The sequence below is a fragment of the Rhinolophus hipposideros genome, assembly GCF_964194185.1.
Source record: "Rhinolophus hipposideros genome assembly, chromosome: 15".
Taxonomy (NCBI): domain Eukaryota; kingdom Metazoa; phylum Chordata; class Mammalia; order Chiroptera; family Rhinolophidae; genus Rhinolophus; species Rhinolophus hipposideros.
Genome location: NC_138061.1, coordinates 22,228,790 through 22,248,800, shown reverse-complemented (window position 1 = coordinate 22,248,800; position 20,011 = coordinate 22,228,790). Strand labels below are relative to the sequence as shown.

General features: G+C 45.3%; 1 protein-coding gene across 4 annotated transcripts in view; it reads left to right on the top strand.

The window, feature by feature from the left end:
• Positions 1-20,011, top strand: part of WBP1L (WW domain binding protein 1 like) — a 52,257-nt gene that overhangs the window by 18,613 nt on the left and 13,633 nt on the right. Inside the window, exons 1-2 of one of the 4 annotated variants that reach the window (XM_081074263.1) lie at positions 9,244-9,675; positions 10,350-10,434. The exons of 1 other annotated variant lie outside the window; for it this stretch is intronic. In XM_081074263.1, coding sequence (XP_080930389.1) covers positions 10,393-10,434 — 42 coding nt within the window. In that variant the 5' untranslated portion in view covers positions 9,244-9,675; positions 10,350-10,392. Of the gene's footprint in view, positions 1-2,299; positions 2,543-9,243; positions 9,676-10,312; positions 10,435-20,011 lie in introns of those variants that run through there. 2 more of the 4 variants (XM_081074265.1, XM_081074264.1) reach the window with 2 other exon arrangements.

Genomic DNA, 20,011 nt, shown 5'->3' with positions numbered 1-20,011 from the left:
CATTTGCCAATTCAGCCTCTTTTTCTCCTCACCCCCCAGCGCTTAATGAGGGTTGATGAGCAAGGGGCTGGGGCAAGGAGAAGTAGATTAGTGAAAAGAAGCCATTATCAGCAATCACTTTGTTAGGATGTATGTTGTGTTCATTGTAATGCTTTGGGTTTAACGCTGCCTGGCACACAGGAATTTATAATCTTGTAAATAGAAGAAGTAGGACAATGCTGATGAGAAACATTGCCTTGAGTAGCATCCATAAAAGGGTGATTCATTGGGGGGAAATTGGGAGGTCTGTGGGGCAATTTTGATAATTTAGATTGAACTTTTTTACAAAATTACTTTTGGATTTCTAGTAATTTCCACTTTTTCAGAGATCACGGCCGATGAGTATTGTTTAAAAATGGGGAATGTTTCCGTAGCCCATCAGAGCAAGGGGTTCTTGAGTATTTTGCTCATGGCGGTCTCCCTAGGGCCTAGAAGAGTGCCTGGCACATTGGTCGTCCGGGAGGTGTGGGACATGTGAATAAGTCCCCTTTCGTCAGGGTACTGTTTCTGGAGAACTGTGTCTTGTTAGGTAGGTTGAGATCAGAGTTGCCCACGAAGGGCTGAGGGTGCCCTTTCTCAGGTCTGGCTGTCCCTGTTAATAATGGGGCATGTGTTTTGTGGGGGTGGGTGGTTGCCAGGGAACTGAGGAAATGAAAGGGGCAGGCGTTGCAACTGGCTTTTTGGGTGGCTGCCTTGATGTCCAGGCCTGCATGTCTGGCAGTTTGGCCTGGAGGTGAGGTGGGTAGCAAGGCATGGGGTCAATTATATGACTGTGTCCTGAGAAGGCATATTTGCCAAAGAACGGCTCCCTAGTCCATTCTCTCTACATATCTCCCCTCTTCTCCCATAGCAGCAAGGCTGCGATTCATTATTTTCATAAGCCTCAAGGAAATGGCTCAGCTGGCTTGGCTCATTCATTTCCTTGTCGGGAAAGTCGATGTGTCCTTGCCCGTCAGTGGGAGACCTGCAGCAAGCACATTGTGTGTCTGGTTGGATTCACTAATGACTGAAAAGTACTTTTGGCAACTCACCATGCTGTACGTGTTGTGTACTGTTAATTTACTGTCGTGATGGGGGTGATAAATACTCATTTACAAAAATCGATTCTGATTTACCTGGGTCGTGCCCGGCACAGAGTGCCACTCCCATGGAGGCCTTTGGTAAATATCACCGAAAGACAATTGTTGCAGAAAATAAAAAGAAAGATGAGAAACAGTTGCTTTGCATTACGGAAAATATACTCCAATTTGCAGCTACGGAAGTCAGTAGAAAGTAATTTTGGATTTATAAAGTTCCTCTGAAGGTTGTGCGGAGAGTCATTTCTGCAAGTCCAAAGCCAAACGTGGGCCTTCTGTCTTTGCGAGTGTTGTCTTTATTAGAAGATTCCAGGTCTACTGTGACCTGCTGTTTAGGGACTTGTGGCCAGATGAGAGCTGGCTTACAAAAGAAAAGTCAGATCAGGACACCAATCCCAGGGCCTTTGCTTCTTGTGCAAAGCTTGCCGTTAGCCATTTTCTCCCTCAGCTGAGCTTAGAGAAGAAAGCACGACAAACCTAAGGTGGTGAACTTTTCAGGTTTAAATATAGATGATATGCTTTACTGGCAACTTGGAGACTGTGGTGGGACTTGTTGTACCTTTTGTAAGACAAGTGAGGAAAGATGTTGGCACCTGTACGTGTGTGATTTGTTTATGAAACACAAACTCTCCTGTAGAAGCAAGACTCAAAGAGCTCAGCGTCCAAGGTAGTGTGTCCCACCTTAGCTGGGGAAGAGGTGCCTCCCCACGTGCGCTGTGAGTCGCCTCAATCCCTAGAAAAGGTTGGCACAGCCAGGCTTCAAGCACTGTGATTTATTGAGCACCAACTCTGGCAGGAGTGGGGGTGGAAAAGTTGTCTGAAACTGACAGTCGCTGGGCTTGATTTTCTTTCTCAAGGAGAAACAATACCTTGGGAGCTATCGTGTCCGGTCCTCATTCAAAGAAATGCAGCCCTTTTCTGCTCTAGAGTCTTGATTTGTGTACCCCCCGAGCCTGCTTAGAGCTGAGGGGAGCGGACCGCAGCTGGGTTGCCGCCTCGGTCCTCTGTCGCAGGCTCCAGCTCTAGGTGGGTCCCGGACGGGCCATCGTGGGTTTGCAGCACGTCCTCAGTATTCCCCAGCAGCTGTCTGGAGTTTTCTGCTGTGCCTGAACTGATGTCATTTCCCCCTTGGCAGACAGCTTCGGTTTTGCTGCGTCTGAGAGATGTCACGAGAAGGTGGGGGTGGGTCGGAGGCAGGCGGGACGAGTAGCCAGGACTGCTGGAGGCTCGAGTGCCTGCTGGGTCCCAGGACTCTGTTTACTTTGTCGGCTTTGCTAAGGGAGGCCGCTTCCCTGGGACCGCAGGGCCACAGGCCCCCCCCAGGGGACATGCTCATTCCACGACCTTCACTTTTAAAAGCCCTTTGTTGCAAACGTTAGTGTGGATGATGCTCTTGCAGGATGCCTTTCCTTTTGGGTCTTAGACAGGTAATGGAACTGGTTGTCCGTGGATTGGGGCCGGGAAGGGTGGGAGCTTGTCTCTGGTACTTCTGTTTTGGGGGGGAGGGAACCTTTTAGAAAATGTCTGACAGTTACCACAGGCCAGCTCCCAGACAGAAATTTCCAGGTTTTCCTTCTTGTTTGCTAGTTGCTCCTTACTCCCAGAGCCACCATATTCTTAACCCCCTACATCCCGAGGTCTCTCGGGAGCCATCCATTCTGATTTTCATTAAACATCATAAAGCCATTTCCAGAGCTTTATGGAGGGAGCAGTTGCGGGGTGGGGTGGGGAGGGGGCGAGGCAGAGTGGGATTCTTGATCTAAACCCCCTTTATTCCTTCTCCATTTTCATTTGGCTAGTTAGCAGAGATTTCTTCACAGTTCTCTGGTTCTAAAGAGATTCCGAGTGGGGAGAGGGGACCAGCTTTTAAAGGGAAGGGCTCCCAAAGGCTTTCTCCTTTTAAGCATGTGGTCAGGGCTGTGTGGCTGAGGGAGGTCCTGGATACTCACAGGGATGGGGGCAGTGGGATAGGCCACATTTTGGCCTTCCTGACGGATTTTTCAAATACAGTAGACCCCTGTGGTGGAGACTTGATTGCTTTGAGAGCCGCTGTTTGAAATAGGGGCACTAGTGCGACGAGAAAACAGTAGCGAGCCACCAACTGCTGTCTGCTGCGAACACAGCTGTTGCCAACTATTTGTTCCAGGGCTTCTGAGAGTGGGCCACCCCCACCCCCTCTTTGGTCTGAAAGACTCGTCCTGTCGGAATGCGTAACTGTAACCTGAGGGGACGGTAAGAGGGGGTAGGGAGGGACACACACCTTCTGCTGCTGTTCCGGGGTGAGTAAAAGCCACTGATGAGATCAAACCAGAAGCCTGAGTCTCTACTAGAGACCGCTGGTCTGATCTCACTCAGAAAAGTGCTACGTGAGCAAGTCTCCCTTGGATTGCCTGAAATTCTTTTGAAAGTAAGCGTCTCTGAAAAGCTCCACACATTTCATTACTGCTCCTGTTAATCTTCAGTGTTCCTTTGGTGCAGAGTGAGGGCTCCCTTTGAGCATCTCCTCTTTCCCCCAACAAAGGTTGTCCTTCTAACCTATGAGCAGAGTGAGTCCTGGTGAGGATTCTGAGCAGCGCTGGAACTGGGATGGATGAAGCGTCCCATGCGTTGTCAGCTGGCGAGCGAGAGTGCCTGACACAGTGGAAAGAGCAGGGCTGGGGAGCCAAAAAAGACCTGCATCTGCATCCTGGCTCCCCGGGGGTCTTGAGCAGGCCACTTAACTGCTCTGAACCCCTCCTTTGAAATGGATATAATAAAACCGACTCGAATTATTGGGTGGATTTCACAAAAGAATGCATTTAAAACAGTAGCACCTTGGCTGGCTGAGAGTAGGTTTAGTAAAACCCTAACTGTTATTTTTATCTACTCGTTCCTAAAGGATGCAGGACCGCATGGGTACAGGAAACTAGAAGTCGCAGGGATGGATTTCTTTACGGGGTGGAGGGTGTAGTGGGCGGGAACTGCTCGCCATTGTGCGTTGACTGAGTTGATCGGCTGTCGCTCACTGCACGAATATACTATTAATCTTATGTGTTGGGGACGGCCTGTGCCCAGTTACCTTAAGTGACAGAGCGGGTGGGGTGTCTTGCGGAGCCTCTCAGACGATCAATGGCAGGTGGATCCGGAGCTCATTTCTGAACAGGCTCCCAGCAGCAGGCTGAACCAGCGAACCTCTTGGAGGCCTTTTTTGTCCTAGGCTTCTGTGACTTAAGCTTTGCCTGTAAAAACCTGAGTATTTTTGGTTACATAATTTTGTACATTTCTGGCATTCCTGTATCTGACAGTGTAACTGTTCCTTGTTGGATCTGTGTGGAAGCCAGCCTGCTAAAAGATTACTTGGTGCTAATTCTGTTTGGTTTTTTTAATGATACAAAACTATATATGCCATTAGTCTGTATCATACATAATACGTGTGTTCATATATATATGTGCATATGTATATATATATATATATATATATATATATATATATATATATATTAGTTATGTGAGGTACACACCCTCTTAATTCACCTAACAAATAACCCTATCTTAGGTGGTAGTGTGATTCTCTGTCTACAGAAGTGCATTCTGAATGAAGTTAAGCCTCTTGCCCCAAGTTGATCAGCTAGTTAGGGAAATGGTAGTTGTGGCTACTCACTTGCGGGTTGTGAAAGAATTCACAAGACGGGTAGAAATACAGAAGGAAGATTTATTAAAGGAAAAGGAGAGTCGGCTGAAACTACTGAGTCGAATCTGGCTTGACGTTTTGTATTTTCTAACCAGGATGTAAATTGCGTTGGCCTGTAGTAGAATTTTCTGTTGAGTTTGGCTTTGCCCTTTGGGGTGGGGGAAGGTGCAGTTAAGCTGGATGTCGCAACTTTTGCATATGTTAAGTAGATTTAAGTTGGAGCCTGGCGGGGATCCCATGCAGATGTAAAACCTCTCCCAAGTCAAAGGGCCAGCACTGGGCCTATGTAGGTAGAAACATTGAAACTGGTATGCGTAGTAAATGTATAGCAAGCAGAATCATTAACATTTGGCGGAAAGGAAGCGAAGAAAAGAAAAGAAAGCTTTCAACGATTCCCAAGCTAAATTACACTTGTGAAATCAAATTATCCTAGAGATCCAAATCTCAAAATAGAAGACTTAGTGCTACCATTACAATCCCCCTGTCTCATCAGTAGTTGAAGCATTTTTATTTGTTTTTAAAAAACCTCGGTCTTTGGATTCCAAAGCCTCAAGATTTTCTCACAACCTAGATTGTTTTGCCCAATGTCTGGGAGAGTGGAGGAGGGTTACTGTGTTCAGGTTGGGGCATATTTTCTGCAGGTTGCTGCTGGGTGGCCCAGGGACCAGGTACGACAGTGCTTGTCTCTATGTGAACATTTGCTTTTTACTGTGAAGACTAATGCCGGCGCGTAGCATCTACTGAATAATGCCACTGCATGGAGATTTTGAACACTTAATGTGGGCCTGGCACAAAGGACAGAAATAAAGCACAGTCCTTACTTCCTGGGAGCGCACACTCTGATGCAGTAGTTCTTAAAATGTATGAAAAGCACCTGGGAGTAGGGCTTAATAAAATGTAGATTCAGTAGGTATGTGGCCTGGGGCGTCCAGGAATGTCCATTTTTATGAAGTTCCTCAGTGGTTCTGACCCAGGCAGTTTCTGGTTACGCTTTCAGAGACTCTCCTCACCCCCCTTTAATAGCTTGGAAATAATATATGACAGTGTGCTGAGACTATAAGGAATCCCCAGGGACCAGGATAACAGAGGGTGGGAAAGCATCTAAACCAGGTTGGGGGAGGGGAAGGTGACATGGAAGGCTTTCCTGAGAAGGTGATTACCTGATCTGAATCTTGAAGGATGAGTAGGAGTTTACCAGACATATATGAGCTGGGGAAAGAACATTCCAGACAGATCAGGTTGGGAGTGTTGGTTTTGTTTTCTCCTGCAGGTGAGAAGGGTAACTGTCATGTGTGAGTCTTGGTGTTTAGGACCTTGGCTCACCAAGGATTGGTGCCCTTCACACAGAAGCAGGAAAGCATTAGGGCCCTTCAGTCTAATTGTGGGTGTGGCATGAATTCAGTGTCTGTGAAGGGCAGGTAGGCCTGTAGCTTCCAGTGAGTGGTCTTAACTGTCCTTTGCATGGAAGAACCGACACAGTGTTGACTAAGGAATAGTCGTGCTTTGAGGAGCTAAAGTTCAGAAGAGAGTCTCCTGCTGAACTTTTTGGGAATGGCACCATGTACCAGATTTTAGGTAAAATACTATACAGTTGAGCATGCTATCCCTTTATTATCTGGCAAGATCAGAGAATGAGATTTCTGATTAAGAGAGAATCCATCATGTACACCTAAGACATGGATTACTGATTTCCAGAGAACATGATTGCAATAGAATATTTTTACTCTGCTGACTTGAGTTTCCTGTTTGATTCAGAAGGCACTGGTTTGGTAATACTGGAGGATTCCTAGGACCCACTCTATATCTGAAAAGTATTGCGCACCTATTCTGTTCAAAGCCTGCTGTGGATACGGAGAGGTATAAACTCTGTCCCTGCACTCAATGAGTTTACAGTTAGGTAGGGAAGCAGAACAAGTGCACAGGTAACTGGACCTCTTGGCAGGTGGTGCTGAGTGGCATTAGAGAGGAACAGGGCGCTGCAGGAGTTCCGAGGAATGTAGAGACGGCTTTCTGCAGGTGGCCCTTTCCCCGGTCCAGGAGTCTCAGTTGCTGCACTGTTGGTGTGTGGAAAGACCAGTTGGTGATACGTTCTGGTCGATGAAACAAGCTAGATCCCTCAAGACAATAATTTCTATCTTGCACCTCGGAATGCTGCCTTTCTCTGTGGGAGGGGCCCACTTGTTTCCCAGATTATCCCTACTGATAAAGTGAGATGGTCCCTGATACTGGAAATGAGTAGTCTCCAACAAAACTGGGGTGGCTCTGGGACCCTCTCAGGTAATAATCCCTTGCCGCGTGAGAATTTGTCATGGATAGGGACATAAGGGACCAACTAGCTCCTGGCCCAAGAGGCTGTTTGCATTCTTCCTTCCCCCCTCCCTTTTTTTTTAAGGAGGGCGCAGCTCAAAGTGACCCATGTGGGGATCGAACCGACAACCTTGGTGTTAGTAGCAACACGCTCTAACCAACTGAGCTAACCAGCCGCCTGCTGTTTGCATTCTTGAAAGGGGGAGCTGATACCTACAGGGCCTCAACTAGCCTGATGCTGAATGTCAGGGCAACCAGAATGTTGAACCCCAGTTACTCCCTGGGCCAAGTAAGAGACCTTCCTTGGGTTTTACAAGGGCAGCACTGAAACCACTATGGTGACAGCCAGCCTAAAGCTGCATGGTGGGGCCCACAACTAGGGAGAGGGAAGAGGGAATTGGCTAGCTTCTAATTTAACCCCTAAATTGCTGAATATTAGCCAACATTTACGTGATGCTTTTATTATTTTATCACAACAGCCAACCATGAGGTAGGTGTAGTTAGCTCCTCCTTACGGTGAGGGAATGGAAACTCAAAGAATTGTCTCTTCAGAATGACGCAGCTCATGTATGGCAGTGGTGGCTCTGGGGCCAGGTCCTCTCAGTGTCCTGCTGCTCTTGTATATTGCTCTGCTATGGTGCCTGCAGAGTCTGCTGCCAGACCGCCCTGCGTGCCCTGTGCCCTGCGGAGCACTGAGTGTGGCCTTCCAGTCACCACTACCCTGCTGTATGTGCTTAGCTCCTCTACCAGGTTTAGGACAAATGCACCAAGACCCTGCTTGGAGGGGAGCTGGCTATATAATGCAGTCCGCACCAAGGTGACACTTGTTTGTACTACCTGAGATTGAAGCCAAAATCCTTATGGGAACGGATTTGTTAAGAATCTTGTAAGCGACGGCGCCATAGAACACCTCGGGTCCCTTCTGTGCCCTAAAGGTTGTTATCTAAGCCCTTTCAGGTGAATTTTTAAACTGCCAACCATCTCTGTTGCAAGAAGCTGCTTTCTTTAGAGGAATGTGGCTTGTTTTTCATCACATTCCTGTTATCAAAGCAAAGAGAAACCAGTGGACTGCACAGTAATTTAGTGGGAAAGAAGATTCTATCTGCTGATTTTGAAACTTCTATCCATGATGAGCCAAAGAAAACATTCACTTCCTCCAGTGATATCCCATGAGTTTGACCCACCCCCTCCCACCCCTTTTCCTTGGAAGAGGTAAATTTTAGACCAGAAAAACAGAGTAATTTTAGGCTACTTGAAAAACTGGGCTATAAAATTCCTTCTCCTGCCCTAATTCCCCAACAGCCAGATACTAGTTTCTTAACCTCCCCCCACCCCCCACCAAGACTTCTTGAGTCTGTTGGTGCTAATTTATAGTTGAAACAGCCCTGTGGGCTGACTTGCTTTAGCATTTCTGTGCCCCTCTGTAGCCATTGCCTCTCTGGGCAGGGCTCAACTGGACTTGAACCCCAGACCTCACAAGAGGCCTCTGTTGCCGGTTCTGGAAATGGTGACTTGCTTGACCTATCTTATTCTTTTAACTGAAAGGGAGAGGACGAGATGTGGTGGAAAGCTGTGTGCACTTCAGGAGAGAGAGAGAGAGACACTTTGAGAGTGGCTGGAGTGTGGGACAGTGACTTCTTTTCCCGAAAGTGGCTTAGGGTTTGCTGGGACTGTTGCACGTAAGACATTGGTTCCCTTGGGCACTGCATCAAGGAAGCCAGAAGATTTATTATTGTTTGGTTCTCTTGCTTAACACACACCCTCTCAGGAACTTCCACTGAACTGTGACACGTGGTCTCATTCTTGGTTTCAAATACTGCCCAACTTATCGTGTGGTTTTCAGCAAGGATTTGGAAATCCCTGGTTACCCACCGGGCAGTGGTGTGAGTACCTGTGAGCTTCCACTCCTCCGGGGGTGGCTGGAGAGTGTGGTGGGGAGCCCCAGGATAGGCTGGGGCAGACTGCCAATGAAAATAGAATGTGCAATCACTCCCCTGGTAAGGTTCCAGATTCATGGGCCAGGCCCAGATTGTGTGGGGTTACTGTAAACCTGTCATGACCAGAGAGCCGTGGGCAGGTCTCTGAGCGGTCATGTGAAATCACATCACCACAGCCGTGGCCTAACCATTGGAGGATCCCTTCTTGTACCTTGTAGCTAAGAGGTACAGGGAGCGTAGGGCAAGACTAGCCCTTGGGGTTACTTGACGGTCAGTCACCAGGCTCAGTACTTTCTAAAGGTTTGTGAATGTCTGATCCTTTGTAGGGTAGGTGCACTGGAGAGCAATTGACATTGCTCTTGGGGAATTTATAGAGTTGGTGGTGAGCCCATGCGGCCATCAGGCAACAAGACTGGGTGGAGCATGCTTCTGCACTAAACTGTGTCGTACACTTTGGCTGGAACAGTGGTTCTAAACTAGGGGCAGTTTCCCACCCCCCTCTCCAGGGACAGCTGGCAATATTTGGGCATTGTTGGTTGTCACTGGGGCGTGAGGTGTTGCTACTGGCATCTAGCAAGTAAAGGCCAAGGACGCTGCGCATAAACATCCTACAATTGGCAGGACAGACCTCGCAACCAGAAAAAAGGTCAGTAGTGCCAAGGTGGAGAAACTGGGAGTCAGAAACTACTGACGCTCGTAGCGCCGTCCCCGCTGCTGAGGAAGCAGTCCTAGAAGTCACAGGCGCTGGGGAAGGTGGAGCGTATTAATGACGGGGAAATAGGTGTACTTTTTGGCTGCTACATTCTAAGCAGTGTGTGTTAGTTACCTGCCCAGAGGTTCGTAAATGTGACATCTTGGTTGCCCCTAATGAGCAGGTACTGTGTCTTCTTGTCAAGGACAGATATAGAGTTATTTTTTTATGGCCAGTAGATAGGATCCAGCCATTCTGGAACTGACTGAATAATTGGGTAAGCAGTCCCTCCACCCTGAAGGATAGGATCTCAGTAGTGCCCAAGTAACTTTATGTAGCTTAAAGAACAGTTTAGTCTGCACTTATTTTAATAACAGGCTGTATTTCAAGCCAAGTGCCTATATTGCTGTGGCTTGGGGTTAGTGTAGTCTACCTCTGATAACATACTACATTTCCTCTTTTCTAACAACTGAAGTCTCTTAATCTTTAAGTATAAGGTCTTAGAGTTTAGAGAGTTCTTTAAAGTTATTCAGTATCTTTTGGAGATGGAGCTTCTGGATTTATTTTTATTAAATCTTGTATCTGTTTGAAGGGAGACCGTTTTTAATGTGACTCTTTCTCCGAGGTAGAAGTAAACCATTTCCTCGAACATTGTTGAACTTTTTACTGGCAATGGATCTCTGGTACTGGTCTCTAGACAAACAGGCACACAAGGTGAGTCTCATTATTATTTCCTTGGCTCCCAATAAAAGCCGGCTGCAATGGAAAAGAACCGCTGAGGGGAAAAATGAGGTTAAATTTAGAATTTTGCTTCAAATAAGGAATGTGTCTCTGTGACCCCACATGCGCTCTTCACTGTCGAAGGAAACTGTAGTGAATCTCTTTTAAAGCACATCAGCAACAAATTAACTTGTACCTCCAATATTTCGGATCCCTTTGGAAATTATACCTCTTTCTGGGCCAAAAAATGAGTGTTTTATTTGATCAAGAGCCATTTTCAAGATTCTGTAACAAAGACTTTGATGGTCTGGAACGTAGTCATAGAAAGAATACTGGATGTCAGGAGGCCAGCATTTTGACAGTCCCAATTCTGTCATCGGCAGCCTTAGGCCAAGTGTTAGTTCTTTACCCGGAAGGTGAAGGTAAACTTTTTTTTAACCTGTTTAGTTATTGTGAAGTTCCTCAAAGGAAAAGTCTATATCTCGTCAGTTGTTTTTGTGCTTATTAGCATCTGTCATGAGAGTTTAGGATAACCCCTAAGCATGAAATTCTTTCCACTCAAATTTGGGCTTTAGATCCAGAAAACTTGTTCTAGCTGTGTGACCACTCTGAACCGCGTTTCCTCCTGTTTAAAAGGGGAATACGTACCATAGATAAGAATGCCCGGCCAAATGCCTGATTAAAACAGTCACTGGGCAGCAGTTGGTTCTCTGTCGCGTCTTGAGTGTTGTGGAGAAAGTTTACGTGATTCTGCAGAGGTATTCCCCTCATGCAAGACAGAGGGGCCCTCCTCTTTATCCAGGTACCTATTTTACGTGTCGTGTGTAAGGTATTTCTTGCCCCTCAATATAGAGAATTCAGATGTCTGCTGGTTATGTTTGGGCTTCTGCAGCATGGCTTAACCTCAGGGTGAGGGGGGGTGAACCATCTATTATTACTGAACTTGAGTTCAAGTGGAGCTAAGCAGATGCCCACAGTGCCAGGCAGGGTCCTGCTTGAGTCAAGCAGATGGGGTGTCGGACAGTCGAGATTGTGGGGGAGACGATAGTGGAGCCAGAGCCATGCACATCTGTGACCCAGCCTAATGTGGCCCTGAGGCCCTAAAATGTGGGCCCTCAATTTTCAAGAGAAATCTGAATTTCTGTCTGAGTTCTTCTCATTTTAAAATGTTAATTTTCTATTTTTTAAAAAATTGGAAAAAGAAAGTACCATGTGGGCATAGAACTGATTAGTGGGCCCATTGTGGCCCGAGGGCCTCCAGTTTGCAATCCCTGCTTTCAAATAGGAGAAGTAATGATTCGAGATGGGAAGGTAAGGACCTGCCCTCATGGATCAACTGGACAGGACACACGCCAGGCAGTCGATTGCCCTCCTGCTCTGTCGAGTGCTACCTGCTATTTCGTCCCTCAGCTGTCTGCACCAGCCCTTGCTGAAGATGCCACATCTCTCAGTGCTTTTATCCTGTGGCAGAAGAGGCCAGTGGTGAGGGAAAGCCTCACCTGAGGCAGGACTGCTTTTCCTTCCGAGGGTCCAGGCGACAAGGAGTGGCACATCGTACCGATGTCCTGTGCTGCTGCGGCCGGACCCCTCAGGCCCGCATGTACTAGGACCTGGACAAGTAGCCTTTAATAAAACCATGGAATACGAGTATGTTGCAACTTCCAGTCTTTGCTCTGGGATTTTCCTACCAGGGTCAAGTGGCTTTTTCTGAGTTTGTTATTCAGGTTCCTAATAGCAACACAGGAAATGGATTTTAATTTCTTCACTGGCTGCTCTGTTTGGGGGCTGTTTAATGAGAATCCAGTTGCAGTGCAGCTTTGGCAGCAGCAGTGTGGTGTGGATAGGCTTGCACCCAACTAACACGTGACTTTTAAAAAAATTGATGTTTGTGGTATACAGAATGTGTGTTTTTATGGACGGAGGCAGAGAGAGTATAAAATAATTTAATGTGCCTTGATTCTAAGTGGCTACACTTGAGGGTAACTGTTGGGATGTGTTTGGGAATTTTAGAAAAAGAATATTAGACTATTCTACTTTTAGAAGTTAGGAACTGTGTGTATTGTACATTTATTAAAAATCTCGGGCATTGGCTGTCAAACTTGAGTATATTGAGCATAATCAGGGGAATGTGTTTTAAAAGGTAAATCTTCCGTCTCTGTCCCCACAGCTTCTTAATCTACATTCTTAACAATTACCCAGGTGATTTGGGGTCCACTCAAAACACATCTCAATTTTGTTGCATTTGCTGTCTAAGTGTGTTCATTGCTACTTTGGCACTAATTCACTTATTTGTGAGATGCCCCGATTAGTTCTGATTCATTGTGTTGTCCTTCAAATTCTTTGGGAAAAGACTGACAGAATTGTTCCAGGGGGCCCCCCACAGGTTGATGTAAACAGACTCTTGTCCCTGCACGGATCCCTGAGACTCCCCTTCAGCAGCACACCCTGCAGCCCAGTCTTGAAGCAGCAGCTGTCCCCATTGGTTCTAGACTTTTCTCAAGTGAGTCAGGAGCTCCAGTCTTTGGCTTTATCCTTAAACGTACTTCACGAGTAGAAGCTAGGAGACCAGTGTTCTTGAGCCCAGGGAGCTGGAGTCTGGAGGCCTTAAGGGGTGAAGCGTACTATCCAGTTTGAGGATGAATTTTATCAGATTAGATTTACTAGCTTGGTTAGGGGAACCTGCCTAGTCTGTTTGTCCTTTTGGAAAGTTATTGAACTCAACCAAACAGCATACAAATTCATGCCTAATAATGCCAGAGCACACAAAGCAGAGTCTTGGTTAAGTTCTTAGCAATGGCCTGCCCTTATCAGAAAGGATGAAATTGAAATTGAGCTCCTTTAACTTTAGTAAAGCTTAAGGATGTAATTGTCATACCGAGTACATATTATGAAGGGGACAAAAGTAGCATGTGGCAGTCCTTACCATCAAAGAAAGGGAGATTGGACTGACACGTAGGAAACAAATCATTCCTCGCCAGAGCTTACTTTCCTTCACCCCCAACTCTCTTGTAACCTCCTTCCACCCAATTCAAAATCTGTGCCTTTGAACAGTTTTACTTATTTGCCTCAGCTTTTCAAACAGCCTTAAAACCAATAGCATTAGGGAAAACAATGAGCTGAACTTTCTTATTGAAAAATGCAGGTAAATCCGTAATACTTTAAAGAATATTTTTTTATGACCACCTACACATTTTTTTCTAACAGAGGATCTGGAAGTGCTGTCTTCAGAATTTGAAGATTCTGTCTAGGATAGAACAAAAACAGCTGATTCTAAGTTAAAATTGCTTGGTGCCTTTTCTCATTTAGCCATTTCAGGTCTGTCTTGTTTGTGACTTTATCCTTTCGTTACAGAACATTATCAAAATCAGATAGAACTCCGCTCCAGTAGCTATACAGTGCTAGTATTTGATCCACTTTCTGAAAAGCTGTTCCTGACTCGAGAATGGAAGGAAAGTTGATTAAATAGAGAAAGAAAGAGAAAAAAGAAGAAAAAGGGAGAGGGTCAAGTTAAAAAGTAAATATGATTGTTGCAAAAGTATTCTTGTATTCAAATCTCTACCAGCTGAGGAGAAACTAGCTATTATAGCCAATAATGAATTTGCACACCGTGGTACTTTGGGTATTATTTTAACTGTTGTACAAAGCATTTGAGGTCTGGTTTCTGAAATCTTAGTGCTTCCTTTCACGTTACTCTCCCAGAGATTCACTGTACTCAGCCATGTTAGCCTTTTTTTCTTTTCCTTGAGCACACTAAGCTCACCCCCGCATTGGTGTCTTTGTATGCACTTGACAGTCCCTCTGCCTGGAACACAGTTCCCGGTAGGGTGCCTTAAGCTGGCTTCCCATCATTCAAGGCTCTATTCAGATGTCACTATCTCAGAGAGGCCTTTGCTGACCCAGCCTTCTAAATCCTTTTGTCCTATTCTTCTCTTTTATTATTCTTATGAAGCTTATTACTGTTTCAAATTCTAATTTCACTTGTTAATTTTCAGTCTTCCCCACTAGAATGTATTTAAAATCTTTTTGTCTTTGTTATTCTCCAGTTTCAAATAATGTGCTCAGGTGTGGGTTTATTAGTGTCTGAAAATTTTGTATCTTTAATCAATCAGTTCTGGAAATTTTTCAGTTCTCTTTAAGTATCGCCTCTTTTCCTTTCTCTCCTTTCCTTCTTGAGATTTATTTCACTTTTTTTATTTTCATGTTTTCTCTTAATTGATAGAAGCCCTTTGCTGGGTAATTTTCTCAGATCTGTTTTCTAGTTCACTAATTCTCTCTTTAACTTGGTCTAATCTCTGTGTAATCTATCTGTTGAGTTTTTAATTTCAATAATTATTTTTCTACAAGTTTTATTTTGTTTTTTCCTAAATCTTCTCGGTCACTGTCTCTTTTTGCAGTATGTTATGTTCTTATTATTTTAATTCTTTCTTTTTGGCTTTAATAAGTTGAAACATGCTTATGTAGTATAGTTTATCTAGTCATTCTATTATTTTAAGTTCTTTTGGGAAGTCTTATCCTGTTATTAGTTGAATTTCCCCAGTGTTTTTGTGATGGATTATTTCTGCATAAATTCTTTATTTTGTATTGTGAGTTCGTTTCAAGAAAGCTTTATTTGTGCGACTCCTTCATACCCTGCTTGAGGGTTAGGTCTCTTCCGAGTTTTACATTTCTTCTGCCAGATGTCACAGGGTTATTGCCAGCCTTTGTGTGTTAAATTTTTGGGTTGGAGATTCTCAGACCATGTAGCAGTACAATTCAAATCTCAAGTTAGCTTGTGGAAAGGCCTTTGGTTACAAATATTAGAGGAGATACTTTTTTGCTCTCAATTCAGAGCTTTCTTATCATAACTGTGTGCCAATTGGCTAATTTTTGTCTAACCTGTTCTCTCTTTGAGGATCCACACTTTATATTGGTGTTCAGTTCCAACTCCCTGCTTCAGGGTGGGTCCAAGAGCAATAAACAGCCCTTTTCCAGGGCAACTGGAAAGGCTTGACCTCATTTACCACTCATTTCTAGTTCTCCCCAACATTTTTTGCTTGCTTTCTTGCAAGCTCAGATTTGTAATTAAAAGGATATTGTTATAAAAAGGAAAAAAAAGAAAAATTAAAAAAAAAAGTACTGTTATATAGCCCGTATTTTGGGGGGTTTTGACACAAAAGAAATTTTTAAAGTTACCTACCCAGCTGTATTGCCAAACGCAGGATCTCTTCCCTAGAATCTCTTGCTCATTGCTGTAGCGACGAACACAAGGTCTGGTGTGTGGGGAGGGGGAATCAATATATACTTCTTATTTGATTTGTGGAATTGAACGTTTCCATTAGAAACTGTTCCTTTTCCCTGTAGGGAAAGCCAGAGGTGGGGCTCCACCTTCATTCATATCCAGCAGCCAAGGTAGTTAGCGTGCTGTGCTTTAGCAACCTGTGAGCATTTTCAATTTTCAATTTTCCTACTTTTTTCCTACTTTTCACATTCAAACTTGAACACCTCAGTGCTTTCCTGACGACATGAAGATGCCTTTGCCAGTTGCCAGCAGGGCTTTCCAGCCCCATAAATTGGCAAATTAAAACCATCCCTGTGCAGCCTTTGCTGCCCTGTGTCTCTTTTTATGCCAGCACTTTGAAAGTTCTTATGCTGATTAAATTGACCTTTACAGTGGCTCAGCTAAGAATAGCAACTATAAGACCTGGAAACTCTTAAGGAAAATGTTGTTAGTCCCACAGTTTATGCTGCCACCAAAGAGATGAGATAATTTTTTGCACATGGGCAAAAGGCATACTGTTCATCCTTTTCCAGTGTTAAAAAAAAAAAAAATGTTGTTCATTCCAGTTCAGTGTTGGTCTTGCTTGCTCTTTCTTTGTGCCTGTGCTTTTTGTTTGGTGACCATATCTTGGAGCCGAAATGAATCACCATTCTGCTCGTCAGAAAATCAGTATGTGAAAATACGACCTTTTGAGCAAAGAAGGCAGGAGTCCCAAGGTTGTTGCCCCTCTGCACTGCCAAATAGAAGAGGAAGGATCCTGTTCCCAAAGTCCCAGAGCTCCACAGGGCAGGCTCCTTATCTTTTTCCATCAGAAGAAATGTCGATTTTATTTGGTTTGGGTCTTTTAGTGAATTTATTTAAGCAACTGAAGTGGAAAAAGCAACTGAGGAAGTATAACTTCAACCAATCAGGCTGTAGCTGAATCATAGTTGAAAACTTAGGCTCTGGAGTCAGACAAACTGGATCGCACTACCTGCTAGCTGTGTGACCGTAGGCAAGTTACTTGGCCTCTCTTGGCCTCAGTTCTCTGATACTACCCATTTCATAGGGGGTTACTTATGGAGGAATACAAGAAAACCGTTTAGGACAGTGCCTGGCACATAGTAAGTGCTCAATACACGTTAGCTGTATGTTCACCCCGCTCGCCCTGTCTTCATGGAGGTTGTATAGCATTGTTTCATTAAGCAAACCTTTATGCGCTAAGCACCGTGCTCCTACTGGGGATCGGAGAAGAGGATAAGGAGACAGAGCTCCTGCCCCTTGGGAGAGCGCAAGTCATTGTCTGGTTCCCCTCACTCCTCAAGATTTGGACCAAGCAGCACAACATGTGTAAAGTACGCTGAGAATTTTCCATATTTGAGCTTTGCATTGCATTCTCACCAGTTTCTTTTTCTATTCTTCATGTGTCTGGAGCAGCCCACATTGCCGGTGAACTTTGCTATTCTGAAAGAGTTCTAAGCACAAAGTGCTGTGTGGGTGCTCTTTCATGCTGGCCGTAATGGCTCACAAAATCATACTATATTAAGAGCTCAGAGAAGTTAAGTGATATACCACGCTCACACAATTAATAAATGTAGTGGGCTTAGTAAGTTAATAAACCAGATGTGACTGACTCTTAATCACTCCTGCCTTTCAGTGGCCCTTGGGCCTCGTGAAGATCGCGGAGGTCTTTATGTCCGCTGGGCAAAGCGCTGTGAAGCCCCTCACACGGGGGAGGGTAGAAGAACACCAAGCAGCATTTGCGCACCGCTGTTCTGTGCTGCTGTTACTTTGAATGAGAGGACCCAGATTTCAGGACCTCTGGAGTTGGCTCAAGGCTGCTCTGTTAGAGGGGATGGCTGGTGGGTAGGATAATAAAGCCTTAGGGTTGAAGGAGACATTAGAGAACATGGTAACTAGTCATAGTGCCATTGAGTAACTTGCCCAAAGTCCTGTTTTTCTATTGTGCCAGAGCTGGGATCAAACCCCAGCACCTGCCTTTTTCCCTCACACCAGCACGTCTCTCTGGAGTAGTTCACTATGACACTCACACCTCACTACCCTCTACTCTTCCTTTATTTTTTCCCTGCTAAAGGTCCATGAGCCCACTGCCCTTCCTTAACTGCCCGCCTTTTTCCTTCCTCCTGCAGCAGAAATGACAGTTCTCATAACTAAGACCATCGCAGGCAGCTTGGGGACCCTTATCTGGGGCAGAAGGAGGAGAACACGGGATGAGATAATGCTGGTTAAAAATGTTTGGGGAGGGGTGGCCGGTTAGCTCAGTTGGTTAGAGTGTGGTGCTGATAACACCAAAGTTGTGGGTTCGATCCCCACATGGGCCACTGTGCGCTGCGTTCTCCTTAAAAAAAAAAAAAAAAAAAAGTTTGAGGAATACTGGATTAAATGATGCTACTACAGTTCTGCTCTCTCTGGGAAAAAGAGTGGGGTCCTATCAGGCCTCCTGCCTTGAGGGGTGGAAGAGCCAAGAGAAAAGCTGACACCAGTAGGTCATGAAGATGCCACTTGTTTAGATTTCAAACGTGTTCTATTCCACGCCTCACATAGGACCAGTTGGCCTCTGTGTGTGGAGATCCTGGATCTCATCTGGTGCATTTTCCCGAGGCAGAAGTGTCACTGGATTCTTTAACATGTCAGGGTGTAGGGAGCACGGCCTCTTTTAGAAGCTATGTGGACACTTTGAACTATGTGCGCCTGTGAGCCAGTGCCAGAAGAATGGCATTTCAAGACTTGGTAGACACAGGAGAAGCTTCCTGATGTCCTTATGAAAGCAGGGTTTTGCTCTGAAGTCAGAGAGCGTGTTTTCCAGCAAAAGCCAGCACAGATCCACTTTTTCTGCGTGTGCCTGGCCTCATGGGACACAGCTCACTGGACAGCCACCCGCTCGGTGCTTCCATTTTGCATATGGCGTACGCAGGAAGGCAAACATTGGAAACGCTCTGTTTGCAATATTGTGCAACCCTCATTGTAAGTTTCCAAATGCCTTTCCCATGTCTCCTTCCCTTTGCACCAGGATGTAAGCCTCTTAAAGACCAGGAAGCATCTGAGGATGTGTGGTGAAAACCTGCACCGAGCCGGGGATCTGGTTCTTAGCCGTGCCCTTTGTCCTGTCCTCTCCCTGTGGCTTCAGCTGCCTGTGTTGTTGCTCCCCAGCCTTGAGTCCTGTAGACAGTCACTTGTATGCTTTGTTTATACCCTTGGCCAAGTAGACAGCCTAGTAAAGCCAGGCCCAGAGAGGAGGAACCGACCATGTGACTTAAGTTTCCATTGGCAGGCGTCCGCCCGGATGTGCGCTGTGGGCAGGGTCAGCCTGAGGAGCAGCAAATACAATACTGTGGTTTTAGTTTCTTTGCTGAGCAGCGTTTTTTCCCTTTTCACCTCTGAGCTTCTTGAGGATAGGGACAATGTCTCATTTATCTCTGTATTCCTCATACCCAACATGGTCCTTGGCACAAAGACAGTATCCAGTAAATGCATGTGTTATTACTTTAGAATAAAGACATGTTGAAAGCCAGAGCAGGTGACTTGGAGGTCTCGTCATATGCGCGGTGGTCCTAAGAACATTTTGGCTGAAGTTCGGGTTGGCTGGTGAGGTATTTCATATCTTAAACGTGAACTGTAGAAAGCCCTTTTCCCCTCCATCCGCATCCACCAGTGCTGTGACTACAACTTGGCAAACTGCTCGGGTGGTTACTTAGCAGCATGACTCCCAGATCCAGTCAAGATGATTAAGAGATCACTCGATAAGCAAAAAATGGCCTAGCAAATTGAAATTGGACTAGGTCACTTGAGCAAGTTGCCTCTTTTCTTCAAAGTGAAGAATTTTAGTAACAGGGTTTTTTTAGCCCTCTTTTGAATCACACTGTCACTAACCTTGGAGACCGTGTGTTTTGAAGGGAGGATAGATGGTAATCCTAGAATGCATACTGCATTAATTATTCCTGGAACTTTCACAGAAAAGCCGGTTTTATTTAAAACACACTGCCAATCACAGGAGAATCATCACCTTCTTACCTGCTGAGTTTAAAACCTGAACATCAGGTGTTTCTGCTTGGACAGAAAGAAAGCAAAGCAACTCTTTCCTGTCTCAGGAGAGCTCTGCTCTTTACCAGTCGGTTTTGGGTGTTGAATCCTCTTCCCCTTTTAACAAACCCTTCTCCCCCCCTTAAATCTTCTGTTGTGTGGTTCTTTCTAATATTTTTTTCTTAATGGACTAATCACTGGTAGAAACCATTTTGGTAGGGGACGGGCAGATGGCCAGGGAGAGGGAGATGAGAAGAAAAGGGCTGTTTAAGAGCTATAATATAATATGGTAAA